This window comes from Aphelocoma coerulescens, chromosome 2, assembly GCF_041296385.1.
Source record: "Aphelocoma coerulescens isolate FSJ_1873_10779 chromosome 2, UR_Acoe_1.0, whole genome shotgun sequence".
NCBI classification, from domain to species: Eukaryota; Metazoa; Chordata; class Aves; order Passeriformes; family Corvidae; genus Aphelocoma; species Aphelocoma coerulescens.
Window position 1 is genome coordinate 43,977,280 of NC_091015.1, and position 19,103 is coordinate 43,996,382.

At 41.5% G+C, this 19,103-nt stretch overlaps 1 protein-coding gene across 2 annotated transcripts in view; it reads right to left on the reverse strand.

The window, feature by feature from the left end:
• Positions 1-15,748, reverse strand: part of SCRN1 (secernin 1) — a 41,259-nt gene extending 25,511 nt beyond the window's left edge. Inside the window, exons 1-2 of one of the 2 annotated variants that reach the window (XM_069007207.1) lie at positions 15,696-15,748; positions 4,567-4,726 (exon numbers count right to left, since the gene is read on the reverse strand). In XM_069007207.1, coding sequence (XP_068863308.1) covers positions 4,567-4,725 — 159 coding nt within the window. In that variant the 5' untranslated portion in view covers position 4,726; positions 15,696-15,748. The other variant, XM_069007208.1, reaches the window with a different exon arrangement.
• Between the last annotated feature and the right edge of the window lie 3,355 nt (positions 15,749-19,103).

Genomic DNA, 19,103 nt, shown 5'->3' on the forward strand with positions numbered 1-19,103 from the left:
CTCCATCACGGGCACAAACACCACCGTGTTCCACCAAGGTTTCCTGCCAGGCAGGAAGTGTCATGGGGGGTGCCCAGGTTTACGTCCACACCTGCAGCACTGCCAGTCTGACCTGGGGGCTTCCCAAAGAGCAAATGTGCAGTAGATCCTGCTGCTGGATTGACTTCTGTCACGAGATTCTGAACACCTTGCCCATTACACAATGCAGATAACCCAAACAGCTGGCAAAAAAGGGAACCAAAGTACCCCAGAACTGAACTGCAGCACTGGTGTGATGCTTGGTGATTATGACACACCACCAGGATTAAGATACCTCCAGGTGATACAAGGCCAACTTTAATACAATCAAAGTCTGCTTTCCAAGCTTAATACTGTCTTGCAACACTAGGCAGGGACCCATCAATTTCCTTTAGGTGAGTTTTTGTCTGCAGTCTTCAGACCAATGTACAGAAAAAAATCTTTCTGCTCCTCTGAAAACTCAGAGCAATGGTATCCATACAAAAAAAAAAAAAAACAACAAACCCCCAAACAAAACAAACCAAACAGAGAAAACAAAAGAATAACTAAGGCATAACTATGACATGAAGTTTTAGAGAACAAAAAAATTCCTCCTACCCCACAGAAGGCTGGCTTTTAGCCCAGACCTGTGTTTAATACCAACATACTAGAAAAATTTTGCATATTCCACAGTTTTATAGACTTCTTTGCTAGTCTGCCCTTTCTACTTTCCCCTTTCAATTCCTCCATAAGAAGTTGCATGCTGTTAAAAGAGCTTTTACAGCTCTATAGTGAAGCAAGAAACCATTACTATTTTGAAATAATGAATACAAGGTCAAGTTAGAGAAAAGGATGGTAGATCTAAAAGGAAAAAAAAAATCCACATAGGAAATTCATCTATAAAAAAGTCATTCAGCCAAGACATCTTCAGGAGAAGGAAAACCACAGCAAGCAGCAGGTTACTAGAGAATAAAAGAAATCTAGTAAGTAAAACCTACCTTAAAAATAGGACAGAGCAGCTTGCATCTTAAATAGCATTATGACAGGAATTCTCACTAACACATGACAAATTTTTAAAATCCACATCTGGGAAAAAAAAGTCACACTCAGTTTTAGCAGAGGAATTAAAAAAATTACCTTATTTATGCTTAGGGGAGAAATATTTCACCTGCACACACAAATTCACTAGACTGATCACTACAACAAGGAAGAGGCCTGATCAGCATCTGCCACTGCAAAATTGCAATGCAAGAGAAGAACAAACTTTTGAGAAAGTTGTCACTCACATAACACAGAAAGGACCTTTAATGAAAAGCCCCATTGTTCGGGGTCTTGGGAACCCGCTGACATGGAGGGAGGGAATTAGGTTGATGAGCTAGCTGCAGGGCTGCTTGTCGGGTAGATTGAGCCACAAAGATCAGGCTGAAAATGACTTGCAGTATTCACCGAGTTCCCCTGAGGCCCTGTCACAAACTAACTGATAGCCCCAGAGCACAGCCCGCCCGATTCCTTTATGGCGACAATCTCAGCGAATTACTGTGCCATTTCTGGTTACATTGTGCATTATCACAGCTGCAAACGTGAGCAGCACAGAACGGAAATAGGAACTAGGATACAAACTCCCTGACAGAGTCCTATGGAGCAGCCCATATCATCACTACCTCTTAACAGAAGTTCAGACCACGAGTGACAGCCACAAACAGGTAATCACAGTTTGATACACACTGAACTACATTATGTGCAAAATACAGAATATAATGAAAACCAAGTCCACTACCATTGTCCAATGAAGGTAAAGAAACCAAAGCAAATATACAATATGGAATGGAGAGAAAAGCTGCTTATTTGGAAAAAAGAACCCACCAATACACCAGGATGGATGAGAGGAAAAATTTAGTCAGAGGCACAAAGGATTACTGACTTAGAACAACTAGTAGTGTGAAATTGATCAAACACACATTTCCATTTGTAAATACGGTACATTTAGTTTCTCAGAACTGTTTAGTTAGTTTTACAAAGTGCAAGGGAAGGAAAGCTGTAGTAAAAAAAAAAAAAAAACTCTGCACCAACAATAACAGAAGTGTTGGCAGCTTTCAGGGGTTTTAAAGAACAAAGTAATAACCCTGAGTATGTCAAAGCTACATATAGAAGCTTTGACACTCCTCTCCACTCCCCCATCAGTTAATTACCTCTGACAAGTTTGCTTAAAAGGTAGATAGTGTTGCATGCCTGGTACTTAACAAGGCGAAGCAGCTGAATTCAAGCCTTTTCTTAAAGCTTTTCTTGACTTTGAGGTACCACTCACTACCCATACACAACGACTGTGCAAAGCTGCCAGACAGCCCTTACACCTAACAAAGCAATTAAAATCAGTAGGGTGTTTTAACCAGCTTACTCCACTCAAAATATTCATGAGTTAAAAAAAAAAAGAAAACATGAACAATACTTAGTGCTGAGTGCAATGAAGATGCAGTGATACGCAATCACATGCACTGCTTTCAGAGAAAATGATGATGTTTTTATCCTGTGCTAGGAGGAAACAGCAAGAATTTTGGCAAACATCTGGAGCCTGTATGTTTCTGTACACCACTCTACTCGAAAAACCTCAGGCTAACTAATGAAGAATTACATAGTAGCATAGGCCAGCAGAAGCCAAAGTATACATTAATTAGGACTTAAGCCCCTACTTTAAAAGAAAAAAAAAAATTGGCCCACTCCAGTCCCTCATCTAAAAGTGCATCTTCACCACAAGGCAACAAACTTTACCTTGATTAAAAAAAAATTCAACATTTAAGGAGAATGCTTGCGGACTCTGGTTAGCAGACTAAATCTACAAACTGTGTTGTGCTATGAAAAAGAACTATGCTTCCTGCTTCTAAAAGGTCTGGCAAAAGAGTTGAGTTTATGACTGAATTGTAAAAAAAGGTATTAAACTGGTTAATCATGGTGTGAAAGAAGAATCATAGTAGATTATTTACGGCTTAACTATATGCTTCAGCAAATTATGACACTCATCAAAGAGTAAGATATGGGGAAAAGAGACCAAAAGAATGGAGAACTCTAACAGTAAGTTGTTACAAAGTATTCTCCATTAAGGGTACAAAACAGAGAAGCTTTCCAATGTTCTTCTTCCCCAATAACAGAACTTTTTTTTTTTTTCCATTTCCAGTTCTATGAAGAGATGCTTTGAAAAAAAAAAACCTTGCTCTGAAGCTTTCTTCTTGTCTTATTGTCACACTTGTGTTACGTATGCCAGCACGTCTCTGAGGTGCTGCAGCACTGCAGTTAACTGCACGTAGTGCTCTTGGACAGGGGGAGAGGATTTGTTTATATCCAAAATTAAACCATTTAATAATGCATACATTGTACTAGATGTTGGCAGCAAAAAGAATTAAGAGAACATTAACTGTTAGAAAGAAGAGCACCAAATCCTCTGAAATTTGGAAGTGATCCCACTTGAAAAACAGAGTTAAAACTGGCACTGGCCTTAGGATATCTTCTGGCCAAGTGACAATTAGATCCATAAAGAATCTGTTGGGATGAGAGACATCAGCCTGCCACAGAACACCTCCTGTCCTCAGCCTTCTGCACAGCCACAGGGGCAGGAGGAAGCTGAATGCAGGGAACCTCACTGATTCTGCTTTCCCAGTTGCGGGTCACAGCAAGAACCTGTGGACTCTAAAAGCTCCTGGCAGTGCAGCATCAGGCTCTGTTTCCTCTGATAAAATGACTACCTGCACTGATCCTTGTCTTTGCTTCTGGTGCCTCAGTCTCTTCATTCCACCTCCACTTGACACTTTCCCCTCTTCCTGTCCTCTTGTTCATCTGTCCCTTTGCTTCACTCTTCCCCATCTGCTTATCCTTTCATTTCTCCTGTCATTGAAGCGAGGCTGCAGTAACAGACTACAATTACAGTAACTTCCAGCAGGGTCCTGCATCCATGGCATCAAAGTCCAGCTTCAGGACTCCACATCCAGCCTTGGATTTAGAAAGAAGCCACAGCACTCAAAGTTGACCATGATGCAGGTGCCCAGCTACAGAACACACCAACAGAGCCAATGGCATGTACAAGAGTTAAGTCTGGCTTACAAGGCTTGCACACTCTCATTCTCCTCCTCTCACATTCCCTTATTAGAGCACAAGTTCCTCAAGGCCCAGATTTCTGTCTGCCTGTTTTGCAACCTGTGTAGCACAGTCAGCCCCCATTACTGCCAAACAACAAGCATGAATGAGAATAATTCATTTGGCACGTGATAAACTCTGAAAATTGGCTTCTAGTTCCAGATAGCCAGGATATTTTTCCCTTAAAAGGAAAAAGGAATCAATAGACTAGGTGGTGCAGGAACATGAGATGTGAACAGTTTTGCCCGTCTGATGGAGAAAGTACAGACCACAGATGTTTTCCCCAGTTAAAAAAGCTACATTCCGAGTTTGATTTTCAGGACTTTTAAAAAATCTTTCTACTCAAGAGATTTGAGTGAGCAAGGACTCCACAATCTGATGAGAAAACAGGACAGTATTAATTTCTTCCAATAACAGTGATTTCTCACAGTTTGAATTCATCCTTACCTCAACTTTGCTTCCTGGATCATGTTCTGCAGCAGCGAAGTAGACCACCTCCTGTACTTCATCCCTAGGCCGTGCAGAGTTCTTCCCAAACACCACCAGCCCATCTTTAGAACATGGGGGGAAGGCTACAAAACAGTAACTTGGAGGAGCTGCAGCCATCCTAGAAAGGGAAGAAAGCATGAACAAACAAAACTAGTGGGTTTTTTTATTCATAATTGCATACATTAGAGAATCATTCAGTCTACTGCTGCTAACTGTAGCTAAGAGGGAATGCATTCCCTGCATTCAGTGTCAGTGGATTGCCCAATGATAATGGAAGAACAGGCCAGCTCAAAGGAAGCTTATCTGAATTGAACTTTAAAAATATAATAATTTTCATCATTCTTCACCCAAGCCTTGTGAAGGCATAAATAGGTAAAAAGGCAAGATAACTGTGCCTTAATGAGTCTACTTAGTCCCCACAGAAAGAAGATACTCTGCATTGGAGCTGCTCAGGAACATATGACCTAGATGTATTCTGCTGACTCAGACAAGTGCAGAGACACAGAATTTTAAATAATTTAGTCCCTCTGCTCGCATGCACTTTAATATTTTTAAAAAGGAGAGATAAAACATGTTTGAGGGATTCCTGAGAGAGGACAATAGCATAACTGGAAACAGAACAAAGATACAACACAGTTACATCAAAAACCATCAGTCAATTTATCTACTCAGATGGGAGAGACACTGAAACACTAATTGCACTTTATTTTCTCTGTGGTTTGTCTGCATTGCTGTTCTTACCTGAACTTAATTGATTGCTGTTTATTTGTTTATGCGGGCTAATGTGAAATGTTTATAGGATAATTTCAAGTGTTTGCAATGACAATATATTAAGAAAAAAATATAAACTGTTTCAGGACTATGACACTACTGTAGCTGATCTTGTATACATTGCCATAGCCGACATTTTTTTCCCACCTTTCAGGAAAATTCTGGCACATATACCCACAAAATAAAAAGGTGGGCTGTTTATCACTTGGTAAAAAAGCACTCAGTGCAGATGTCTGAGCTTTCTTCATAGTTCTTATCACAGCAATAGAAACTCAGCCTCCAAACAAACAAACATCTTCCTTTTCCACAATATCCTGAAGAAGTAAAAATACTTGCACACATTTGCACTCCTTAGAAACAACCAACACATGAGTGGCCCCCGCCCCCAATTCATCTGCAAGACAATGCTGGGCATGGGGAAGTGTGCAAAGCTGCTTTTTTACCATTAACTTGCACATGCTTCAAACCATTCAAATTTAGCTTTTTTTTTTCTTCTAAGCAGTGCCATTTGAGTACATCTCACAGAATAGCAGATAATAAAACACAGGAAGAATTCCTTTTGTATAAAGACTGTAATCCATAAAATGGTAATTGTATGCGTGTAGACTACGAGCAGGTCACACAGATGTTCAACCTTGCAAAAAAAAGGTCAAGTAGATCTATGTTACAAGTCCCCTCTACCAACACAATGTGAGGCAATGAATTGTCCAGGGAACTCACACAATCTTTCAATTTAGGTAAAATTATATTCACTTGAGCTGAAAATGCTTTAGGAAACAAACAAATCCCTTTTTACTAGCAGAGTTTAGACCGGTGGGAAAGGACAAGCTACTTTGAGCTGGAATTACTCCAGCTGATAAAACACATCTGTAAGAGGACACTGGGCTGCAGACCTGCCTATTGTGCCTCTGAATCTAGGACATTACTCGTTCTACATGAGTGTCTTGCACACAGACATGCTGAAAAGCCCCTTCCAGTTGCCCCTCATCGCTTGCGAGCCGTCGGAGGTCGAACCGAAACGCGGTGCGTATGTCGAACGCTGCCCAACCTTCATCACTAATGAAACCATTCAGCACCTTGCTATGAGTTATGCCAAGTATGAGTATTGCTGTGTTGGTGATGTCAATGGAACTGCTTTCCAACACTCTTAAGAGTTCCCATCTGCCTTCAGGTAACTCATCTTTTAGTGCACCAAATTTGCCTTCTGACACATTGCCAGATGAGCCAAAATCTTGAATAACTTGCAGACTTAGTGAGGATCTCACTGTTCCAAAGAAGTATTTCCTTTAAACACAAACCAAGCAGATTTATTTGAAATACATGACACAGCTGAAAAATATTACGCATCCAAGAGTCTAGCAAGAAAGGTTAAAATTATATACAATAATAATTTAAATTAAATGAATACCTAAACATATTGGCAGATAGGCTTAAAAAGATGGGAAATGTTTCAGCACCCTGTTACTGAACAAATATGAAGGTATGCAAGGCAGGCATTTACATACCTATCGTCTGACTAGGTAGGGAAAAGAATTAGAAGCTTTTAAGTATGTAATGCTCTTCAGAATTCTGAAACCTCCCTAAAATAAACAGACTCAACTGTATGTGTGATATTTCTTTTTTCCCTTAAATATACCAGCAGTTACTGAACCTAAAACAAATTGCCATTTTGGTAATGCTTTTTAAGCATGAAAGTATGAGTAAGTGTATTTGTGGGATTTTTTTTTTTCCTTAATTATACCAACAGTTACTGAACCAAAAACAAACTTGCCATTTTGGTAATGCTTTTTAAGCATGAAAGTATGAGTAAGTAGAGTTTCCTTCAACACACAGTACATTTCCTAAGTATGAGCAAGCTACCCAATAACTAAAGGTCACTTCAACACAGTGTATTTCATACAGGTGAGTACATAACAGTCGAACACTGTCAAATGTTATCACCTTATACTGAAAACATGACAGTCAGGGGAGGAGCTGGCACTGGGATCTCAGATTTCATTTTAAGAAGGAAGACATCTAGCAGTCTACTACAGTTTAAATCTACTCAGTTTGCTAGGTAGCACTTTTTCCTAGTATCTCATTTGGTTTATTTTGAATATGACAAGGATGGCCATTTCTCAGATACACCCACAACCTGTATTTGTTCAGAACTCTACTGTACTTTATCTTCCTCCATCACATAACTAAAACAGTCTGTTAGCAACCACCTATCTAAGCAGGACATTTCTACTGGTGTACTTCATGTTCTTCTTTTCTTTATTCAACTTCAGGTTGTCCTCATTTTCATATATTTGCCACCTTTTACCCTCTTACACGGCTCAGGACCAAACAAACATCTTTCAGCCACAGGAGGAAAAGAACACTCCTCCTTCATAGTACCTCTGATAATTCAGTCTAACTTACAAAACCACCTACTGTTGTAATTCCTACACTTATTTCACAGTTTGCTCCTTCAGTGAAAGGCAATCCTGAAAACCTTAAAAAACACAGGGAATGACTACAAATAAATCTCAAAGAACACCTTGCTGCCCATTCAGACAGTTCTTTACCCCAGATCACATTAAGTATACTGGCCTGATTTTCTCAACAGGCCATACCTCAGACCTACATTCTGGTGGAGACAGAGGTAAACCTACACCGTATGCCTCTACTGCAAACCATTACACTCATGGATGGGCCACTGCAAGCTAAGAGAAGCAGGGACTGTACAGACCATTACAGGCTATATCCAAAGTCACTCTGCATATGGAAGCCTGGAAACAGACAAAGAGCTGTACATTATGCTATGCCACTATATAATAACTGCTGCAGTTGCAGGAAGTTAACAGGCATCATGCTTGGTCAACCTCAAATCACTGCAGGCACAAGGGTTGAAAAAAGAGTTCTGAGCAGAAGCCACAAGCTAATATACTCCACTTGCTACCTTTTTATTTGACAAAAACATGCTACAGCAGGGATGCAATCTTCCACCTGGTCATAATTTTTTTTCCAGTCTCCTGTGTCCTGACACTATAAAGAAGACTTACTTAACACGTTCCTTTATTAAGATCTTTTCTCATTGTGATAAGTCCCATTTAACAACCGACAAGCCAAATTAATTGTATGAATATATCACCACTACTGTCAGTGGTAAAACAGACAGCACTGAGTTCGTAACTATTTTAATGCAGAAAGGAGTGACATACCTTGGGCAATCACAGAATCAAAAAGGTTGGAAAATACCTCCACGATCATCGAGTCCAGCCTTTGAGCAAACACCACCACATCAACTAAATCACAGCACTAAGTGCCATGTCCAGGAGTTTCTCAAATACCTCCAGGGATGGTGACTCCACCACCTCCCTTGGCAGCCTGTTCCAGGGCTTAACAAGCCTTTCAGTGAAGAAATTCTCTGTCACGTCCAAACCAAGCCTTCTCTGGTGCAGCTCTAGACTACTTCCTCTTCTCCTGTCACTGGTTGCTTGGGAGGAAAGACTGACTCCCACCTGGCTACAGCCTCCTTTCAGGTTGTTGTAGAAAATTATAAGGTCTCCCCTGAGCCTCCTCGTCTCCAGGCTGAACACCCCCAAGCTCCCTCAGCTGCTTCTCGTAGGACTTACTCTTCGCAGCTTCACTGCCCTTCTCTGGACAGATGTCTGGTTCCAAACATCACAATGGGAAACAACAGGTATGACAATTATCAGGGCTTTATAAACATGTCTGAGCCTAGCTATACTCCTGAAACAGGGTGAACATGGGTGTGCAATTGCCTAGCACCACCTCAAGTAAACTAACCCATAAATCTTGATGAACAAAGAAAAATTAATCTTCAGGTTGAAAATATTGAAGCCTGAAGCATTTTACACTGGAGTGTTTTCCATTTCACAGTATGAGGCTCTTACAGATGCTGACATGTATTTAAAAAGCTCACAAACTCCAATTAGAACAGCTTGTACTATTAGAGTCAAAATGTATCCACAATCAGAAATGTAGAGTGGTCAACAAGGAATAAAACTGCTATTAAATCTGTACATACAGCTTGTGTCAATCTAATAAAAACTCCATTTAGATGTCATTTTTCACTTACAAAAACATGAACAGACAAATAATGCTGGAAGAGAGATTAACACATGGAATAGAGGTTGCAGTACCCCATCCTCCACCTCACAAACATGAATGTCAGAGGCTGAAGCCAAGCTCTTAAGAAAATAGAGACAGGCATAAATAATTCAGTGTGCTTTGGAGCCTTCCTTCCCCCCAGCCTAAGAAAACTGAAATAGCCATGTATCCACAACAAAGCACTCTGGGCTTAGCATGACAGTGTCCAAACTAAAGAAAGGAAGATTTTCATAGTAATTCACTCTAGAGTTCTTGGGGTTTTATTCTGTTATTTCTCCAGAATAACACTGTGTACTTCTCTGAAAGCTGTAATTTGGTACTGCAATAATCTTTTATAAAGCTCAAGAATCTGACTGCTACAACAAAATTACTTCTCAGAAAAATAACTTTATCATCCCACATCAAAGAGATGTTGACTTTTCAAGTCAACTAATTTTCCTTGTTTGCCAAAATAACCTGAAGACCTTAAGCACAAAGTAATTACTAGTTTTACAAAGTTACAAATTATGTGAAAACTGGCTTGACAACAGCAGCTTTCACAGTTGCTGTCTTATTAAGAAAACACATTACCAAAAATAAACATTCAGTACTATGAACTATTATGATCTTGAAGGTCTTATAACAAGTTATTGTTTAAGTAATTCCAAAACTTATTTCTATAACAGTACAACTAGTTTTGCTCTTTTCTCTATCTTTTCTGTCAATTGAAGAACAAAACAATAGGCTTGTAATGAAAGCACAGCACTCACTAGGAAGCAGTGGGTGACAAAAAGGATTGGTGTGGAAAAAAAAAGGGTGAAAGTAAGGGTCTGTCTCGAAATTTAACTCATGCTTATTGAACTAAACCAATATTTGCTCTTCGCAATTCTTTTAATTGCTGCTCACTTCGTCTCAGGGAAAGCTGAAGATGCCCATAACACCACATATAAAAACCCTTTGGGTTTAATACAAGTTTCTGAAATGCTAATTAGTAGTTATTGTTAATCTCAATTAAGATTTATACCAAATGACAAAGTTCTGAAGGAGCTATTCCCACACAGAGCTATTTCTTTCCCAGCAACACACCATTTAAGACATTTTAAGTGATACACGTCTACAAACAGTTCTGCCCCTAACACACAATGAAGAAATTCTGTTTTCTACACCAATATAGTCTCTTGCTCAAAAATTCAATAACAGTCACTATCACGTATCAAGTAAAAGGTGCTACATGAGAAGGCAGCTGCCACCATTACAGATCCTCTTCACAAGAAATTGAAGCAGCGCTCAAGCAGATATTAAGGATATTAAGCTTCAGTGAGACCAAGCAGTCAGCACTGACAACAGAAGAGCATTCACCTCGTGTTGTGATGAGTAGCATTCAGCTGTAAAATCTGCCTGATATTGATTAGACTCAGAAGCTGGCAAAACTTCAGCTTGATCGAGCCAAACCTTCACCCAGGAGCATCACTGCTGTGTTCATTACTCAGCACAACTATGCTAGCAAGCATGGATGGAACCAGGAACAACACACCTTGCTAGCATTCACCTTAGAGAGGTTGCATAGATATATTACAGACTCATCTTTCAAACATTTCCTGTGTTTGTCTTCAAGAGCTTTGTTGGTATAATTGTCAAGCTCTCTGAAGCTCAGACATGATCAAAGTGTTGTACAGGATGAAGACTAAACCTCTCCTAACTCCCAGTTTTTGAAGCACACCTGTGATTGTCCTAGATAACCCATTATTAATGCTGGTAATAATCAACCTCGTGTTTTCAAGACAGCACAGGTGTCCACAAAAACAACCGTGGGAGTGTTAAGACCAGGGTTTCATCTCAGACCTCCACAGCAGTTTGGTCAGAACATCAGTTTTATTGATCATATAGCCTGATCTTTCTACCCTCACTTCTTTGGTTCCTTCAAATTAAAGCCAGTCTTTAACAGGTGCTTTAGGTACCAGAAACACAGAGGCAGAGAAACTCCTTGCTGCTAAGTTTGGACTACATTCTGGTGACGACAGCATTTTCTTTCATATTTATCTTACAAAAGAGATTTGAGCTGCTTTTAAGGTCCAGAGAGCACATTAAACCTCTTATGAAGACATATAATGTGGTTTTGTGTATTAAAGGATAACTATTCCTCACTATATTTTGTGCTTTTATAAAACAGAAACCCAGCTGTGCAAATACTGCTGAACTATTTCAGTAATATTTTAAGATTGCAATAAACCTGTTTTCATTCCAACCAGAAAGGGTAAGTGATCTGCAAGAAACATTTACAATAAAGAACTGAGAGGCAGCATATGAGCAAGGGTCCTCAGATTTGGATCAAGGCTGTCTTATTAGGACAGGAAGAATATATTGCATGGGCCATGCACCATTTATTCTCAACTCTTCCATATTTTTAATGGTGTGGCAAAAGAAAGGTCAGTTACAATTGTTAAAACTTTGTTCAGAGCTGAGTTGTTGGTTTTCAACCTCTATTTTAACTTTGAAATTAAGATGTTTCTTGTGCCTGAGACAAGCTTGTATTTCCATTTACAAATCAAGCCCAGCATCTTATGCACATAGAGACATGTGATCTCTGCACCCTGCAGAAAAGCAATGCTTCCAAAAACAGAAATGAAAAGCAAAATTCATTCAGCTGCAGGCACAGAACAAAGACAGCAAACTGGAAGGCACAATAATAATACTGTTCCCATCTAAGGAAACACTGAAAGGTTATTTTTTTTTATTGACAATTTGGTCAGTTTTAATGCATGACTTATCAGGAGAGAGGAAGGTTGCATGTATTAAGAAATTAGAAAGCACAGACTGTTCCTGAATATAAAGCACAAAACCACACCAGATCCCTGTATCCCTATGGTTTGGACATTTCATTATTAGACCTTAGTCAAATTGTTTGACTCTTTCCTAACTACCAGTAGATGATGACACCACTTTACTGCTTGAAGGTGCCACATTCAACTGTCCCTCTAAGCTGTGCCTGACAAGATACCCAAGGGGAGTTTAATCAACAGCTGAAATTTAGCAAGACATGCTCAACCCTTTTTTTTTTTTTTTTACATTAACTACGTGCTGAAAATTTCTCAAGAATTTACTCAAAATGGGCAACATCTCAGACTTTGAACCAGGGATTTGGGATGGCCTTTTTCTCCAGTAAATTTACTTTTATTTTTAAATTACGAGAAATAGCAATTCTCTATGCAGGCATAAAATCAAGTTGCACTTCAAAGCTTTACTAAGCTGTATGATCCCTTCAGTCATTTAACTGAACAAATGTATAATAGGCCTGGAAGGAATTGAAAATATTTCTCTTGCTGTATGTGGGAAAATTTAGAATATTCCTGGCAACAGCTGCCAGATTGCTTTAGACAGTCTAAAAAAATGAGATAGTGGCCATCAAATGAGCATTCTGAAACTCTTCAGCACTTTAAGTCCTAACAAATGGTAAAATTTCAGCTGTTACAAGAGTTTACAATCCCTTGACCAACTAGTTCTATTTTAATTCTATAATACACCCTTGTCCAAAGTATGTCCTCGCTTTCAAAGCGGGCATCTTTCAAAATAAGACAGGACCTTATTTTTTGCCCCAAGTAATCTGAATTATGTTAATGAAAACATAGTTCTATTTAAAAACAAATCAGGATCAGTCATGCAGAAGACAACAGATTTCAGACTCATTTCCATCACAGGCTGCACATACAGGGAAAATTCATTATTTATACAGACTTTTCAATGAGTGAGTGTCAGTGCTCTTAATTAAGTCTCCAAGCAGTCACAGAACTCTATCCCTTTTGTGGCTGCTATCCCAGCCCGCAGTTTAAGATCATATTTGTAACACTCTCCATTTTGTAGAGAAACACCTGTTTTCTTGCTTCTGCCTTTGGGGCAGAGACCCTTGTTAGGGGCTGCTGGCATCTAAAGCATCTTTGTACAGCACACAAGCTCATGATGAGAAGTTGCTAACTGCTGCACAACGCTTGGCCGTGGAGCTTGCGCTTTTCCTACAGAGGCAGCACAATCCCGTTTCGCGGCTCAGCCGGGTCCTCGTCCCTGCACAAGGGAGCCTGTCCACCTCCTCGCACAGCTGGCTAATGCACGCTGACTGCTCGTCATTTCAAATTAGCAACGCTGTTGTGTTAACAAGGCGCAAAATAAAAAGCATCAAAGCAGCTTGCTGGAAGTCTCCCTTTAGTTTTAAATATACCCTAAAAAACAGCAAGTGTCGCAACACTACCAATAAGAGTTTGCAAATGTTAGGATGTAACGCAGCACGGTGTCAGAAACCAGGCATTTGGGGACTCCACAGAGAGGCAGGTCTGGGTAGCAATTCTGTTTCTCAATCTGCTGAATTTACTGCAAAGAGAAAAATACACTATGGGGACAATGTCCATCTTCACGATTCTTCAAGCTCATAACACAGAAATTCTTACTAGCAGCTTCAAACAACTAGCAAATTTTCCCACAAGCAAGCTCCGTAAAGTATCCACAGTTGATGACTTCTGTAGGAGAGGGTGGAGAGCCAAATTCAGTACCCTTTACCAAAGAAACCAACCTTGGCACAAATAAATGAATGGAGCTTAAATAATGCTGTACTTTACCAAGAAAAAAAAAAAACAAAACCAAAAAAAACAATAAAAAGTTACAAATGTCTTTCAAAACTGGAAGCGACCTTTAAAAATCTCAAGCCCTAAGCATGAAAAATACTTTTCTGGGGAGGACAAAACTGATACCAATAAAGGATTTTCATCCACCACATTTGCCTCAATATAACACCTGCCTTTTTAGACTATGTAAGCTCTGGGACATAAGCTACTTGGAAAGTCCACAGCACTATAAATGGTTTAAGTTAACTTCAGTCTTGGTTCACCTCAAAAAGCAGAAAGTCATGTGTTTGCAGAGATCTACTTCCTAAGTAGAATATAACTGGAGGTCTTTCAAGATTTTGTTTGGCCTGGCTGAAGATTTAGAGCGCATATTATGAACAAAACAGCATGTTTGGAGGTGCCTTAAATCACTAATTCTAAAACAGCTTTTAGAGCAGTAGTTGAAACTGTAATAGCCTATAAACTAAATGAGCCAGTCACTCCACTTCGCACAAGCTCATGTGTTTATTATCTTTTAAACTACTTAGCATAGACACATATTTTGCATCACGGAATTTACCAGGTTTACTGCAGCACAATCATTTCTCTGGGGTTATTAAAGTTTGATACCTTACAGGTATGGATGGCTTTTCTCAGTTCTGGGAACACTTTTTCATAGGGATAAATTTACAAGCATGGGCACTCATAGGATCAAGGCCCTAACAAAGCTGTCTTCTGCTTGAGAACCTGGTTAAATATTATTTATTTCCCCTTTAACTATCAGTACTGGAGGATGTTTTTTTAAGGCAGATTAATCATAGCCTGTAGAATTATTATAGTAGCACGAATAGAGATGTCAGTTTTGCAGGCTCCTGCAGGAAGGTATGTCTGCTCATCAGTGACTGAAACCATCGCATACCCACCTGAGCGTAACAGTATGCTTAGAAAGGCACATGAAGCCATCTAGGTTTCAAGGTGACCATATGAAAAGGCACCTTCAAGAAAAAGATAGGGGGAAAAAACCCTCGCCGGGTTCTTAAAGAGCAGAAGGGAAAACAGTAGCGGCTAGAGAGGGCAGCCAGCGAAGACGAGAGGCCGGAGAGCCTTGCTTCAAATAGGAAGGCAAAGGACAGCCGGGGACGGCATCTGCTGATGCCAGCTCCCAACCCTGAGTCCTCCCCCGCCCCGGACCCCCGCCCGCACTGCCGGGACGGGGGAGGCGGCGGCGCAGCCACGGTACGGGAGGCCCGCGGACCCCGCCCGGCGGCGCGGGAGCAGGTGCGCGGAGCGCCGGGGGACATCGCCCGCACCGACTCCGGGAAACCGGCTCTGCGCCATCCTCCCGCGACATCCCCGCTGGTCCCCTCCCGCGCCATCCCCCACGGCTTCCTCCTTCTTCGCCTCCCTACATCCCTCCTTGCCTGCTCCCCTCCTTGCTTCCCTCCCTGTCCACCGCCGCCGCACAGCGCTGGCGGGGCAAGCCCCGCCGGGAAGGTCGCTGCCCGCAGACCCCGACACTTTTCCCCGCGCCGAGAAGTAACACACCAGCCCGGCCGCGCCGCTCCGAGGGGGAACGGGACGGGAAGGGGACGGGAAGATGATGGGGAGCTGCCGCCCTGCCCCGCGGCGCTGCCGGCACCGCTCCCGTACCTGAGCGCCGCTCCCGCTCCGCCCGCTCCGCCCGCTCCGCTCAGCCCCGCGGCGCCCCGGGCCCCGCCCCCTGCGCGCGCAGCCGCCGCCGCCGCACGCTCCGCGCGCGAGTCCCGGCCGGCGGCGGCGGAGGGCGCGGCCCCGGGCGTGCTGCGGGCCCGGGCGTGCTGCGGCCCCGGGCGTGCTGCGGCCCCGGCGCGAGCGGCTGCGGCGTCTCCCACACCGGAGATACTCAAGAACCGTCTGGACACGAGCCCGTGCCGCGTGCTTTGGGATGACCCTGCTCGAGCACGGAGGCTGGACCAGATGCCGCACTGTGGTCCCTTCCCACCTGACCCATTCTGTGCTGCTGTGGAGAGGCATCAACATTTGACGCCGTCCCTCAGCCCGGTCAGAGGACCAAGAGCGGGCATAAACGTGCCCGTCTCTTTAGGTGTTAGAAGAGAAGGGGCTTTTTTGTTCCGTTTTAGTCTTACGGTCAGCTTGTGTTCCTCTATCTCACACAGAGGGTAAGTCTAGGAAGGTGTTTTAAAATATGGCTGCTACCTCATTAACCAGTCAAACCGCTGCGTAAGGAGTTCTCCAAACTTTGCAAAGATGAGGGGATGACCTCATCAGGAGGAGTTTCCTCAAGGAAAGGGTTGTTAAGGACTGGAATAGGCTGCCCAGGGAGGTGGTGAGGTCACCATCCCTGGAGGTGTTCAAGAAGCAACTGGGCTGGCACTTAGTGCCATGGTCTAGTTGATAAGGTGGTGATCAGTCAGATGTTGGGCTCGATGATCTTGGAGGTCTTTTACAACTTTTGTCCAATCACATTGATTCTGTGATTGATGACTGAGGATGTCTCTGCTGCTGCATGTGAAGTGTCACAGTGGGCTCCTACTCCTCCAGCAGCTGAACCCCCAGGGACCTCTCAGCTCTTTGGGTGCAGCACCACCAGTCCCAAAGCAAGGCAGCACCCGCCATCCATTTGAGGCCCCATTCACAGCACAGCATCCCTCAGCCATGGCATGTGGAGCAGATGGCCTGCTCTCTTTGCCAAACCTGCCCAAATGGGGCTGTCCTCTGCACTCCATCCTCAGCACACAACCTGTGCTTCCATACAGAGGTGAAAATACTTTCACTGCTAAGTAAAATCATGCAGGTACCTGCATAAATGGTTAAACTGCTAAATATGGTCTAACACATATGGTTACATGGTGCTGGTATAAGGCAGCACCTTTTTATTTCTATTTCTGTCTTCAAGGAGAAGAACCTTGCTGCACATTCCACCAATTCCTGCCTTAAACCAGACATTTAATGTGCAGAAGAGACTGCCAAGTATGTTTGGAAGATAGGAAGGTTAAAAGGAGGCAGGGGAAAAGGTCAGAGAGGCAAGGACAAGCCAGTAGAGAGATAAAAGAGCCTTAAAAACTAGAGTAATTCACTATGAGAGCAGAAAGAAGGAAGTATGTTAGGTTGGTACTACAGTAATGCTTAAATATCACACTGCCTATTAGATCAGACAATCTGTTTTAGTAACCTGGTGAAAGAAAAAACAAAAAGCCAGACAGAATCTGCATATGTGACACTACATTAAAAGAAAATATAGAAGGAAAAATTCTGAAACCATATGCACTGAAAAGAATTTCCTCTCATCACCACAAACAACACCATAGGTCTACATGTGTTCAGAAATTGTGGATAAGCTTTGGACACTGTTGCTGTCAAACTTCAATGCAGACCAAAAGTTGCAGCTCCATTATATAACTGAGTGAAGATAGTGTGAAAATAGTTTGCTGTTCCCAGTCTCAGTGAATGTGAAATACTGTGGCACTGCACCTTCTGGGGGTATGTCAGTAACCTGAATAGGGTCTAATTTAGAAGTCGTTACTTAGGCTTGATGCTTTTGATTAAAAAGCAGGGCTAATCATTAGCAACATGGAGCTCTTCATACTCTAAGAGTTTCCATTATGTATTTTAAGCAAGACCTTGGTTTTCCTCTGCTATCAGTTTTGCTGTCATCAGAATTACATTTCAATGTGTTTTACCACAGAAAAAGAAAAGACTGTATATCTCCTGCTTAAGTGTGTAACTGAAAGGTGATCTGAGTCACTGAAAAGGTGAGGACTTTATACCAGTTTAATTGTAATAATTCTAGTTGAACATAACAACTCAAATTCCTTGCTCTGGAGTTACATCAAGGATGAACTGCGTCACAGGCAGCTTGCTTCTTAGAATCAGAAAGACAGCTGATGAAAAGAGCAGGTGCAATTTAGAAAAGAGTTTAGATTATATCCTATAACACGCCACTTACATTACCTATATTATGCTCACTTAGATGACTAAGTCTCTTCTCTAATTACACTGGAGATGATCATGGCCGAGTATAATCTACCTAAGAATTATTAGACTGTCTACAGAATGATTACATACTGTCAACACAGAAATCCTTGATGCTTCCTTTCTGTGTAAGCTGTCATGAACTGTGTAAAGCAGCAAGGATGAGTGGTTAGAGCACAGTACTGGGAATTGAGAGAGCCTTGGGGTGTATGTTGCTCTGCTATAAGCTTGCTGCTTGGGTTTGGATAAATCTTGCAGCCTCACAGTAATTAAATTACCTCACACATGAAATGGGGAGAACATTTTCTCAGAGCTGCATCTTTAAAATCTCTCAATGGAGATTACTGTGTAAACAGAAAATACAAAATTATAATAATTAGGACAAAGCCACAATGCTTATCTATTGATTATTTCCTCTTTAAAAACATAATAGCAGAACGTATGGCTTTTATAATTTTTTTTCTCCTGTAAAAGATTGGTTTCCAATGGAATGCAAAATCAAAGAAGGAGGGCAGGAAGGACACATCTTTAGAAAAGATAATTTAAAGAATGTTTTTCCATGTTTTATATGTGAAGGGAAGAGAACAAAAGGCAGACGCTGCAATATACAGCTTAAGTTAACAGTGGGTTTTTTGTTTTCTTTAAACATCTACTTAGCTGGAGATCAAAGCTAGTTCAGCAGAACTAGTACCCCAAAATCATCAAGACACTGCAGCACTAGTCTTTATTTCATCATTTCCAAAATACTTTCCTCCGCAAGTTCAAGACAGCAGCAATGCAGGCATACAACGGGTGTAACTAGTTTTCTCAGTAAACTGTGTTTAGGAGGAGAGAAGTTGACTTAATGTAGATGGTAGAAAATACCATCTAAGGTTTGAAATTATATTAAAAGGCTTAAAATGATAGATTTTGCTGGAAGGGTAGTACAGTCAAGAAAACCTTTTTGTTGGTATTCATTTTTGTCATTTCAAGCCACCATGTTAGTCGTGTTCTTCCTGGTGGAACACTGATTTGGAGTACCTAAAAATCAGATGAACTCGGGTTGTTCAGAAGAAATGTACTTGATTGCTAAGAAGAATTCTAAGC